The sequence below is a fragment of the Pyrus communis genome, chromosome 3, assembly GCF_041283825.1.
Source record: "Pyrus communis isolate YQ-2024b chromosome 3, ASM4128382v1, whole genome shotgun sequence".
NCBI classification, from domain to species: domain Eukaryota; kingdom Viridiplantae; phylum Streptophyta; class Magnoliopsida; order Rosales; family Rosaceae; genus Pyrus; species Pyrus communis.
Genome location: NC_142567.1, coordinates 16,686,541 through 16,700,465, shown reverse-complemented (window position 1 = coordinate 16,700,465; position 13,925 = coordinate 16,686,541). Strand labels below are relative to the sequence as shown.

The 13,925-nt window shown below is 35.9% G+C and overlaps 1 protein-coding gene across 1 annotated transcript; it reads right to left on the bottom strand.

The window, feature by feature from the left end:
* Positions 1-7,526: 7,526 nt before the first annotated feature.
* LOC148698030 (uncharacterized) lies at positions 7,527-9,879 on the bottom strand. Its single transcript, XM_088691131.1, has 4 exons — positions 9,536-9,879; positions 9,201-9,237; positions 8,117-8,200; positions 7,527-7,750 (listed from the first exon to the last, which is right to left on the bottom strand). Exons 1-4 carry the CDS (start codon positions 9,845-9,847, stop codon positions 7,698-7,700), a joined length of 486 nt encoding a protein of 161 aa, XP_088547257.1. The 5' UTR covers positions 9,848-9,879; the 3' UTR covers positions 7,527-7,697.
* Between the last annotated feature and the right edge of the window lie 4,046 nt (positions 9,880-13,925).

The following is a 13,925-nucleotide window of genomic DNA, read 5'->3' as shown; positions in this document are numbered from 1 at the left end:
TTGAACTTCGGGAATATTGAAGGTTCGTTTCGGAATCGGTTGTCAGATTCTTGTCCCAAAAATAGTCGATTTGGGACTTGATATGCCTTTTTCGGTTCGGTATCCCATACCAAACCAGCCTTAGTTAAAGGTAATTTGCCTTGTTTAAAAAAAAAAATTGTTTATGTTGTGCTGTGAGAATAAACAGTTATAAAATAAAGTAGTTATATTTGGTAAACTTTGATTGTTAAAGTGTTTTTTTACAATAAAAACAATGTGTAAGTGTTTGGTGGGAAAAGAACCAAAGATCGATGTCCAGTCGTTGGAAATTACTTAGCCAATCGTTTAGTACGTGGAGAGACGCCTTGGCACAAGCTAGTAGTAATATTCGAAGTGGGGAAAATTACTCGGATCAGGTAACAATATATTATTTATTTGATACCCAAATTTACATTATAATTATTTGTTTGTATTATTTATTTGTTACGTACAAAATTTATTATTTATTTGTTACCGTCATAATTTATTATTTATTGTTTGTATTATTTATTTGTTACCTACATAATTTATTATTTATTATTTGTATTATTTATTTGTTACCTACATAATTTATTATTTATTGTTTGTATTATTTATTTGTTACCTACATAATTTATTATTTATGTAGCCCACTGGGAAGTTGCTCTAGCCCCCTTTTCACTTAACTTCGGAGTTCCTACGGAACCCGAAGCCAGTGAGCTCCCAAAAGGCCTCGTGCTAGGTAGTGATGGGAATATACATTTAAGGATCACTTCCCTGGGCGATGTGGGATGTTACATATTTGTTACCGACTTACATTATAATTATGTTGTTTGTATTATTTATTTGTTACTTATTTTCAGATAATGACACGTGACGTAATGACAACGATTAAAAATCTTATCCGAAATTACAAATAAAATTATTTTGTATTATTTAATAATACTTCGGATAATGACACATGGCGCAACGAGAACGATTAAAAATCTTATCCGATATTACAATTAAAATTATTTTGTATTATTTTATAAATAATAAAAAATACTAATATTTTATTGCCTATTGCCAGGGCTATTGAAGTGTAACGGTTGAGATGCAAATTCTATTGCCAGGGCTATTTACTGTTCATTAAGGGCAGTTACTGTTCATTAGGTGGATTGAATAGTGCATTGCCAAGAGGAGGGCTCCAACGCTGGAGTTGCTCTTAGTCTCACTCATTATACACATGCAAGTTTCACATGGTGGTACATCACGTGTTTTTATATAAGTTGTGGGAAATTTTATTTTTTAATTTATTAATTTTTTTTAATATCATATTCCATCATTTGTATAGTGACATGTGATGTACCACCCCGTGTTTCGATTACATTGAAAAATCTCTCCTTGAAAAGAGAGAGTTGTCATCCATTTATTCTTTTGAGAGAGAGAGAAGCTCTCATCCTCACAAGCATTCTCTCTAACTAGATAGAAAATGTGAGAGTTTTCAAGAGTGAGTTTTCTTTCTGAGGCTCAAAAAGAAAGAAATCTATGAGAGCAACTCCACCCCTATCCACTTTGCGCCACCCAGCCCATTTATCCACTTAATTGAACAGTAATAGACCCAATGAACAGTAATAGGCCAAAGCATCTCCACCCCAAACAAAATGTGCTGGCACCTAGTCTAAAAATGCGCTGGCACAAACGATCTCCACCCCTACAAAATGCGCTGGCACCCAGTCCATTTAAAATATTAAATAATTTTTTTATAAAATAATATAAAAAAATAGTTTTAATTTCGGATATGATTTTTAACCAATCTCGTCACGCCACGTGTCATTATCCGAACGTACTATTTTTTGAATAGATTTCCGCTAAGATTTTCAACCAATCCCGACAACCCACGTGTCACTTCCTGTTTACAATAATTTAGGCAAGATTTCGATAAGATTTTTAACCAATCTCGTCACGCCACGTGTCATTATCCGAACGTACTATTTTTTTAATAGATTTCCGCTAAGATTTTCAACCAATCACGTAGTGCCACGTGGCATTGTCCAGAACCTCATCTTCTTTTTTTTTTTTGTCCATATAAACCCTACATCCCTACATCCATCTTCACACTAAACTCAATCTTTTTTTTTAGCTCAGAATTCTTCTTTATCGTTTTTAAATCTTGAGTTCTTACAATGTCTTCTTCAAGGAGAGCGTATAAACAGTTGCAAGAGCAGCAGAAAAGGTTGTCGGCACAACAGGAAGAATTGGTCAATCTTGACCAAGGTGGAGGTGGAGATGAGGCCTTCACAATGGAGGAGGATGAGGATGATCACCATAGAAGGTGGAGGGCCTCACATTCCTGCCGTATCATGGAAGCTATGGGTCAGATAGCCAAACCCGGACGTGCGGCAAACATCGATAGAAGAAGGGAAAGACGAGGTAAAGATCTCTTGGAAGATTATTTTATTCCCAATAGCGTTTACCCTAATCATGTTTTTAGACGTCGTTTTAGAATGCAACGAAGTTTGTTCGCTAAAATCATGAGTGATGTTTGCAACCATGATCCATATTTTGTGCAAAAAGATGATGCTTTTCATGTTCTAGGTCTTCTTCCTAAGCAAAAAATTACGGCTGCCTTGCGAATGCTTGCATATGGAGCATCTGCAGATCAAGTGGATGAGATCGCAAGGATGGGAAAAACAACAGTTCTAGAGTCCCTGATGCGGTTTTGCTCTGCAATTGAAGCCCTCTACACCAATGAGTACCTTCGGCAACCCACGACAAGGGACATGAGAAGGCTTCTGAGGAAGGGTGAGATGCGAGGCTTTCCTGGCATGATTGGAACCATCGACTGCATGCACTGGACATGGAAAAACTGTCCAAGTGCATGGCAAGGAGCTTATGGCGACAGAAAAGGAGCCAAAAGCATCATTCTGGAAGCGGTGGCTTCTTTTGATACATGGATTTGGCATGCTTTTGTTGGTGTTCCAAGAGATCAGAATGACTTAAATGTCCTTGCCCAATCTCCAGTGTTTGACGAACTGCTACAAGGGCATGGGCCGAGATGCACATATTGGGTTAATGGTAATAAATACGAGGGACCATACTACCTTGCAAATGGTATTTACCCAAGGTGGTCAACATTTGTCAAAACAGTCCCACACCCGCAGAGTGAAAAAGAGAAACACTTCGCAAAGTGTCAAGAAGGGTGTAGGAAGGATGTCGAGCGTTGTTTTGGTATCCTGCAAGCTCGTTGGGCCATTGTCAGGGCTGCAGCTAGAATGTTTGATGTCGAGGCTCTTCGATCCATGATGATGACGTGTATTATTCTCCACAACATGATTGTTGAAGACGAGTATGATTATGATGCCGTCGATGAATACGAGCCGGATCCGATGAACAACTCAAGAACACAAATCTACTATGCTCATGACCTGACCGAAGATCCCGTGCAACACGAGCCGTTGGAACGGGATGGACGTTACAATGAATTGATCGTTCAACGATACACTTCATTGCAAGAGCCATACTGGCACATAGCCCGCCAGAATGACTTGATTGACCATCATTGGAGATTGCACGAAGGCGAAGATAATTAAAATAAGGCTTGTGGTTGAAGAATAAAGTGTATTGTTTTTTAAGTAATCTTATTTAGTGTGTTTGCTTTTTTTTTTAAGTTTAAATGGTGAGGTTATGTAATTTTATTTGGTGTTTTAAGTTTAAATGGTGAGGTCATGTAATTTTAAGTTTAAATGGTGTTTTAAGTTTAAATGGTGAGGTTATGTAATTTTAAGTTTAAATGGTGTTTTATGTAATTTTATTTGGTGTTTTAAGTTTACATAAGAAATTACATAAGAAATTAAATAAAGTTCTAAAAGTAAATAAGAAATTACATAAGAAATTAAATAAGGTTCTAAAAGTAAATAAGAAATTACATAAGAAATTAAATAAAGTTCTAAAAGTAAATAAGAAATTACATAAGAAATTAAATAAAGTTCTAAAAATAAATAAGAAATTACATAAGAAATTAAATAAAGTTCTATAAATAAATAAGAAATTACATAAGAAATAAGAAATTACATAAGAAATTAAATAAAGTCTGTGGAGTTAGGATATGTGGTGCTAGGATCTTGGTTGCTAGGATTTCTGTAGCTGGAACCCCCTTGACTTGTTTCGGCATCTCTTGCACGCCTCCTTCGCACGACATCTCTTTTTTCTGATGTCCAAAAATATTTTGAATTCGGAGACAGTCCTACTAGAGACTTGTTCATAGTGTCACGATCTGTTTGAGCCATCCTTTCTTCTCTAAGCATCTCATTCTCTTGATGAAGTGTTTCTCTAATCATCTCGTTCTCTCGATTAACTATTTCTCTTTGTCTCTCAGCCGCCGCATCACGAGCCTCAGTAGCTGCAATAATTGATGTCAGGGCAGCAGCTTTTTCCTCTTCTTTAGTCTTTTCCCATGCCATGTTCAGTTCACCTTGACGAGTAAGTTCCTCCATATATTTAGTGTAGTCATTTTTGGAAGAACTACCTTTTTTCTTTGATGCCTTTTTACCTTGAGGCCTGAGGGACTGACGAGTCGGTTGGGTCTCTGGCACTTGTTCAGGCATCCCTTCCGTGTCTTCAAATGTGTTGGCTTCTTGTTCGGCTGTGTCTGCTTCTGGCGAACTGTGTAGACCCATACCGTGCATGACAACTTCTGGACCGGTTGCCACAATTTTGTATTTAGGGCAATCTTTGACAATTTGCCAACATTCCCATTTGTTGAATGATTTGTTATGGTTCTTTGCATTGTAGAATGCTTGTGCTTGTAGTGTCTATAAAAATTACATAAAAATTACATAAGAATTGTGGAATGCATAAAAATTACATAAGTATTGTGGAATGCATATTACATAAAAATTACATAAGAAATTAAATAAATTAAAATATTGATGTGGGTGGAATGCATATAAATAAATAAAAATATTGTTACCTCATCCGCTAAACTTGTCCCACTACGCAAATTACCAGAAGCATGAGAGAGGGCGTTTTTCCAACAAGTAAAGGATGCGTTGAGTTTTTTTCCAACGACCTTGAAGACCTTGACTAGATCTTGCATCTTTTCCATGTACATCGTTGAACGATTTCGTAATTTTACTCCACATTTCTCGCTTATCCATCTCATTACCCGTAATCGGGTCATGAGTAGTGCGAACCCAACATTCACACAACGTAACATCTTCACTGAGCTTCCATGAAGTCATTTTTTTCTCTCAAAGTGTACAAAATATTCAAATGTAGAAAGTGTAGAAAGTGTAGAAAATATTGAAATGTGGTGTAAGGTGGAAGATGAGGGTTAGGTATTTATAGAAAAAAAAAATTTAATTTTTTAAAATTTTTATGTATTTTTTAAAAAAATTTTGACATTTTTTAATTAATTTTTAATAAATTTTAATGTTGTAATTAATCTGGACCGTTGGATTTGAAAAATAATCAAATCCAACAGCCAACACGATGCCACGTGGCCAACGGTCAAATTTCTGACCGTTGGGCCTTTTTTTTTTTTTTTTTTTATTTTTGGTGAAATAAACGTGGACCATTGATCTGTGATCAGACGGTCCAATTTAAAATTTAAATTTAAATTTTTTTTACCGTTGGAAATCCAACGGCCTACAAAAACTAGCCGTTGGAAATCCAACGGCTCTAAGGAGGGCCACGTAGCCCTTACCCGGATGACTACAAGTTGACCTGCACGCGGGCCCCAGCGCCTGCAAAGCCTGTCGGCTACTCGCCTGGGCACCCGCGTGTTGTGCACGCGCCAAGAAGAAAGCCCGGCTCCTGGGTCTGTCCATTTTGGGCTGGGTTGTTGACTGGCACGGGCTGGGTGCTAGTCAATTGTGCGGGCTGGAGCTCATTTTAGGCAAGCCGGGCCATTTTCTTCACTTGGTGCCAGTCAACTCCAAGCGGGCTGGAGTTGCTCTGAGTGAAAACACCAACACCACCGAAGTCATTCCTCCGGTTTGAGTAAGTGTGTGTCCTCGTTTAACACTCTTGCTCCTCCATGCTCACCTTAGTTTCATAGGTGAACTACGGCGGTTTGATCTTCGTTGGAGACAAAGTACGTAGGCAACCTACTCATATGACCGCCAGGTACAACAAAAAATCTACAAAAGGTGTTCTTGATCTTTAGAGCTGGAGCATGCATATCAAGGAAGAAGGCCTACCTTAAAAGGATTCAATACTTACGACGCTAGCCCTCTATTTTGTTATTGTTATACAACATGAAAAGTTTTAATCTAATTTGAATTCAATACTTACCAAATTTATATTGACAAGTCAAATTCAATGATCTGAATAGTCTATGTAGAGCCAAAACTAATTCAGAAAATCATGGAGCTGAACCAAAAATTAGATTGGTGAGGCCCACATTTGTTCCACTTCTCATGGCAAGGAGATAAGGCAAGGAAGTTAAAGATAAGATTAATAACTAAATCCCTATCTTTAAGTTTTCCTCATTGAAGACTAAGTACTTCGAGCGAGAAATCGCAATCAAATCCAATTAAGAATTGTAAGATATTATTAATTTATTTAATAATATCTCTGTGATTTATTTACTACTTCATCAAACAGATGACACACTTTGGCCAACTGGATGCCGATATATGCCGCGAGATCCATCACCACATAGCCGGCCCTATCTCCTATAAATAACCCTTCTACATCAATTTTTTGGTAAGCTTTTGCTACCCAATTAAGCCCTAAACTTTCTCTCTTTTAAAAGAAACTGTCTTAGGCATCATAGATTTGTTTGCCAAACCCCCTCCCCCTCTTTTGTTGTGTGGTTTTAGTCTTTGATCAACGGTGTTCAATTGTTTTGCAAGTAAAATTACATTAAGACTAAAGACAACGAATTTTCACTCCCACATTCCGATTATAAATGAATATAAATTAAGCATGATCTCGTCTGGATCCAATTCGTTTACATGATTAATCATGATCTGATCCAATAGCCACATTCTCTAATCTCAAACTACAGCGTAACCATAATTACAGTTTGATTTGGTTTGATAGAAGCTTCAACTTAATAATAAAAATAGAGAAAACTTCTTATCGTTTAAGATAGGGAAGTGATGTCAAATTTGAATAGTATTGAAATTTGAAATTTTGTATTAAATCAAAACTTTTTATCGTGAATAATCTTTTAAATTAATCAAACTCCTCATTTTAGTCTATGAGTTTCAAAGCCCATCAATTTTGTCTTTGACTTTCACTGCTGCACATCAATATGGTTCTTTTATGTTAATAATTTTTTTAGTGTGCTAATTTAACCGTTTGAGAACTATTTCATTTTTAATTTCTTGTTTATATTATTTTTGAAAGCTGAAAATTCGTTGGCCAACTATTTTTGGGTTTTAAAAATATGAAAAACTAAAAACTGAAAGTTACTTTTTGAGTTTTGAAAATTTGGCTTTTTTTAATCTAAAAGGAGTGTTACAAAATTGTCTATCAAACAGCCCGTAAACGATTTCGTCCATTTCTCGCTAAACGAACAATGCTTAAAAAGATTTCGATTCTAAGAAGAAACAAAAAATATATATATACAAGGGACGAAAATACAAATCAGAATTTACAATTTCTCATCCTCGACAATTTTTCGAATAAGCACATGAACATTAAAGAATTTGGCTACACTTGAAGGAACAAAAAGAAGATATGCATCTGGGGAGAAAAAGGAGTTGAGTTCATAGCCGTCGAGAGTATCCAGAACCTGCACATTTCTTGCAAAGTACCAATCCTACAGAAAAACAGAATTAATTTGAGACAGAAAAAGGAGAGATGGAATGGAACCGTACAAAACAAATGCCGAAAAAAGTTCACAATCTGATGAATAACTTGACAATTTGATTACTACCAGAATCATTGAGGGGCTAGATTATCATAATACACCTTAGTATTAATCTACGCGATTTACTTGTTCAGTACTACAACTTGTGACATACGACATGGTACTTTTGTAGTACCGTAGACATTAAAAAATCAGAATGGCGAGAAGTATTATTAACCAAAATCGTAGATCGATTATGTTCTTCGATGACCATACATGCCTAATTGAGGTCTAAGGGTCATAATAATACCGGAAACAAGTATCAGAAACTGTTACCTGCACCCTTGCACACCTTGCAGTCAACCAAGCCCGTCTCTACCTTCATTTTTCCATTGTTGCAGAAGACACATTTTGTACCACCTACCGGTCGCAAATCACATTTATATATTAGGTCAAGACGGACAGTGAGACACCAACACGGCAAGTCTCACTGTAAAGTGGCAAAATGTTGAAAGAAACAAAACAATTACTAAATGTTGAAACAAAGAAACATAACCAATAATGTACAGATTCATATAATTTTACATGCAGTACTAACATTTTTTGTTTGCAGCACTGTGATCCTAGTCCTATATATGATATATCCTTGAAATGCTTCAAACTAATATTCTGTAGAGTAGGGATCAACTATTAGATGTTGAACGATACATTAAGTTCTAATCGTTCGAGAACTCATCCAAAAACCTAACTCAAACTGTGAACAATACTGCAAAATGCTTACAAAAAGAGATTCCACCAAAGTGTATGGTGGTTACCTTTTTCTTCTCTATACCTTAACGTTTCCTTTCTAGGTCATTGCAATACTTGTGCTCTTCTGTTAACGAGTCTATCTTTTCAACGGAAAGAACATAAATCGTAGCATCCACAGCACATTGAAACTGAGAGAGTTCAAAATTATGAGGAAGATACAATTCAGAGTAGACTGCACCCAAGTTATGACGTGGGACAGTGCGAGCTATAAAAGGTAGTTGTACTTAAAACCCTTCTGTCTAAACTGGTTGGGTTCAGTCCTCTGTTAAAACCTCAATCTACGCAGGTCACCACTGGAAAATCTTACTTGTCCAGTGACCGAAACCATGTGAGGAATACTTCTAATCGAAATCCAAAAACCACATCTTGTCAACCAAGTCCATCTTCGGCTTATTTCTAACAACCAAAAGTGCTTTTGCCTAAGTTTGAGAGAAAAACTAAAAAGTAATTATGGGTCGTAGAAGTGCTTTTTAGAGAAGCACATAACTTGGATTTTTTAATAAAATTTAACATGTTTCTAATAAAAGCACTTCTAGTATTTCTGTCAATCATTCATTTCTTATGTCAAAATTAAAAACCAAGATAGCAAAAGCAACCGGAAAGTGATTACCATTGCCAGCACATCTCTCACAAGGCACAGGGTCACCCTGCAAATGATTCATCAAGTTTAACTCAAAGAAGCTAAAATCCATAATCCCCAATTTAGTAAACATAACCCTAATTTGGAAAAATAGCTACAATAGATAGATTTTGACATTTGGCATGCAGAAATGATTTGTAAAGACGACATATTGATCCCATATATCGACCACAACCCAACGATCATATAATAACGACAAAATAAACACTCATCAGTTCTGCAACCAAATGTCAAAATATGTTTATTGTAGCCAATTGGCCTTATAATTTTTTGGAAAAACAAAGGCAGAAGGGGTAGGTAGCGACCTTCAGACCGAGAAAGAGGGAGAGAGCAATGGCGGCCAAGACACTGATTGTGGCAAGAAAAGTTTGGGTGTCCAAGGGTCTGTCGAAGCCAGCAAACAGGAAAATGGGTTGGACCAACAGCCTCGCAGTTGGCTGAATTATAATTTCAGGTCCGGCGGCAGCAATGGTGGCAATGCCGGTGGCGGAGCAACGGATGAGTGGAGGAAGGGTTTCGGGTTTTGTTTGAGGTTGGTGTGGAAAAGAATGAGAAGTTGCTGACGGAGAAGAAGAAGAAAAAAGTGGGTGGAGGGAATAGCAGGGAAGTGTGGCCATGGATATCGAGTATAATGGGTATGTGGAGCTCAGTTTCGTTATTCGTGTTTGTTTTATTTATTTATTTATTTTAATTTTTTTTTTTAACAAATATTATTTACATTAAAGTGAGAGATGTAAGTTTAGTCTGAGCTAGTAATAATATGATTCAAATTCGCTTTTGACAAGAATCAAACCTAAAACCTCTTACTTACAAGTAAAGAAAAATACTAAAATATCGTAATACTAAGTGGCTATTTCTTTTCTTTTTTTTTCAAGGAAAAGAAAGAAGGGAAAAAAAGACCCTTTCCAACTTTTTTCGTAGAAAATCTTTTCCTACATTTTTCTCTTTACACACCTTATTATTCTTAGTATTAATTTAATAATTTGAGGGAAAAAGAAGACATAAAAAAAAGGTTGCATAGAATGGTAAAATGAGTATGTGAAATGACTTTGACTTTCAGTTGTTTGGTAAATATTTTGACATCAACTTGTAAGTTGTAGGTCTTCGATACAACTCTAGTGGATAACAAGTTTGATAAAAATTATTATAGATAACTTATTATGCCGAGTGGTCCAAGTCTATCATCACTAATATAAATGAGTAATTGCCAGGGAAACCAACTATTTAGATCAAATTTTGTAAAACATATGACGTGGTGGTTGATGATCGGATTATTACGTAAGTATTGCTTAACGTGCTTATTTTCTATTGGTGAAACACCACATAGTTTATAAATTTGGTCTTCCTAGCATTCCTCAATATGAAGATACTGTAGAACTCAAAAGAAAAAAAGTTATAACTTGGTGAAGGCCCAACCAGTATACGCTATGATGTGAACCCAACCCAATAATTGTTGAACATAGACTTGACGATCTATGGGCGCAACTCGGCATATAATCTGAACGAATAGTAGGTGAGGCCAAACTCTATTAGAAAGATGATACAAATATGAGATGAAAAAAGTGGTAAGAGTATCATTTTTGAAACAAGTGACCGTTTAAACCCACTTAATGAAATTCGAACTGGAACCAACGATAATTGTACTCAACATGGTGATGACCACCTGTTGAATATTTCAAGAATATATGGCCTCGTTTGGTAGTTCGGACTGTACTAACTAGTTCAATCGTATAGGATAAATAGTTATCGGATAGTACTGACTAAATTAGTCGGCTGTGTGTCGGATTAATCTATCCATCAGTAATATGTCAGACTATATCCTAGAAGTGGTTTGCCAAGAACTGTAACGCCCTGGTCCTAAAATATTTATTTTTGGGAAATAGTATCGGTGATAGGCCCAAACTAAATTATTGTTTAGTTAACTACCGTTAATCACAATTTCTTATTTAAATTCTTAATCATTCACAAAAACTATAACCTAGATTTAAATACCAAAACATAAGATTTAATTTTACAAATGAATCACCAAATTTCTTTTCTTAATTCAAATTCCCAACAAAAGATTTATCTCGATTATCTAAGGCTGCATCTAACACTATTAGACTATCTACGTACCCTTGAGTGGGATCAAGCCTTTCGTAGTTCACTTTTCATTCTATTCTCCATTTTCGAAGACATTCAAGTAATGGAAATAACCAACATTGGGTTTAATAATTGAAACACACCAATTGGATACCAAATTCATATTTAGAATATCAAAATTTGCACAAGATGGCACCATCGGCCCACTGGCCAAGCGCCGATGCACCTACCGCCGTGGGTGGCGGTTTTCTGCGAACGGAAAACCCAAATTCCGACCAACTCTAAAAAATTACCAAATTTTTCAGGAAGGTAGAGTTCAATGAGAGGAACAACTTTCATACCTGGGCCGAAATCCAATTCGATCGGGAAAAGCCCTAATTTCACTCAATTCCGTCGGAACCCTAGAGTTAGGGTGTACTCAATTTGTCACCTCAGGTGCCCTGCCGCCCCAACCAAGGCTTGGGACATGTTCTTGGATTCATAAGGAGTCTAACCATGGTGGTGGCTTCGCAAACGGGAGATCGTAGACACAGACCCATCGCACCCACCGATGCGGGTTTCACTAAATAAAAGCATATTTCCATCAAAATTGGGATGAAATTAGTGAACGGGTTGATTGGTGTCGAAGGGAGGATTATTTTGGCACCGTTCCCATCATCAACGGTGGCGGGAATCAGAAACAATGGTCGGGTTGAGTTGGCAGGTTGAAGGAAGGTCTGGTTCCCTCATCTCTCTTTTTTTCTCATTTCCTTCCCTTCTCCCCCTTCATTGGTACGTCTCTCCCTTTTCTGTCCTTTCTTTTCCATCATAGCCACCCATTTCCTTCCTTTCTGTTCTTTTCTTCTCATCTCAGCCACACACGTGGCAGAAACTAAGTACTCCAGATTTTCTAGAGCCTTCTAAAGGGGTTAAATTTACAATTATGTCCCTGACTTTAAACGTTAATAACTCCTTCGTTATAACTCCGTTTCATGAACGGTTTGCACCTACGCATTCGTGAGATCAAATTCTCTCCAAATATGCCTAGAAACATGACAAAACATATGAAGATAGAATATGTCCTCATAAGATTTCGTTTAACCGACTAGGGGCACTTCTGTCATTTCCACTTAATCGATAGATTTTACAACATAAATTATAATGATTTATGGTAACAAAATTTTAAAATTCCTCAATAAAATTTTTATAACCATAAATCGATTTATTTCAATTTTCTCCACATATTCATAATTATGAATATCTTATTCATGTATTTAAATTTCCAAGGTATTACATTCACCCTCTGTTAAAATAAATCTCGTCCTCGAGATTTCAACCATCGAGTTACGAAAGGAATTAGAATTACTCCCACCACTCCTTTAATGGTGAATATTATCATAATCTTAGTCTACGATTTTATTTAGGCTTCAAAATAAGCAACCAACGAATAATAATCGTGGTTCTCACCCACACTCTCAGATTCCCAGCCACATTCATTGACGGAATAAATATCAGAATCTTTTTAGCCATGCACATTGGCAAAAATAATATCAACATCAAGCCATAATTTTCATTGGCTAAATAAATACCAGAACATCAAACCACATCTACCATTGGCAAGATAAATACTAGCATAATAACACAATTATCATAAATTCCTGCCATAACCATCTTCGGCCAATTAAATATCATAATTTTAAGCCATAATCATTAGTGGCTAAGAAAATATAAAAATTTCAAACCAACCCATTAGAATTGGCAAATCAAATACAAAAATTCCAACCAAAATCATTGGAATTTCCAATCACACTCATCGGGTAATGGAAAGAAAGTTCAAAACCAAATCCGCAATACCATTAACATTGAACAAAATCAATCTCATTCTATGATTTCATTCATATCCACAATTAAACTAAATTACCCAAAGTGAATTTAAAAGCCTTTTAAATCTTTCTTTCAATTGTTTCTCTTTTAAATTGCTTCAAAGTGCAGGCATAGATCGAATAAATGAGTGACTCGCATATCCAGAGTACTATTCACATTCCATCAACCAAAGAAGAGAAATTTAAATATATTACAGCTCTATTGGCCAACAAAAATAAACCTTATTAACCGCATAGCCACGAGAATATGTGCTCGTCATCGATTCTGTTCGCAATATCAAATCCAACAATGACAACTCAAAACCATGATAACCAAACCAATCAAATTTGTAATTATACTTTTCCCGTCAATTCTTTTCATCAAACGAGAAAAACTCAGTTGGAAAATCATTTATATCAAACAAGCTCAAAATCTCATTTCATAATTTCATTCATGTCCACCAATAATAAACGAAGAAAATGTTCATGGTCTTTCCACCATTCCAATTATAATGGTTAAACCATAACCGCAGTTTATAATTTCATTCCCATTCCATAAATCATCATGACTTTAATAAATACTAAAATTTCCAACCACCATTATCATTGGCCAAAGGATTTTAAAATTTCTAGCCATACTTATCATTGTCAAAACAATGATTTCACCACCATTTTCTTTTCATCTCCATCAATGACTAGTAGACTGAAAAAGATTGTAATATATCTGGCCAAAACACATCACACATTTTTTTTTCTTTTTTTTTTCCACCCA

What these genes read in the sequence shown, in the direction of transcription:
- LOC148698030 (XM_088691131.1), bottom strand. Translation starts at nt 9,847, where the DNA reads ATGGCCACACTTCCCTGCTATTCCCTCCACCCACTTTTTTCTTCTTCT. An exon ending in CCCTCTTTCTCGGTCTGAAG is followed by an intron (nt 9,238 to 9,535) that starts GTCGCTACCTAC and finishes AATCATTTGCAG; the next exon opens with GGTGACCCTGTGCCTTGTGA. An exon ending in CAAGGTGTGCAAGGGTGCAG is followed by an intron (nt 7,751 to 8,116) that starts GTAACAGTTTCT and finishes GTTTTTCTGTAG; the next exon opens with GATTGGTACTTTGCAAGAAA.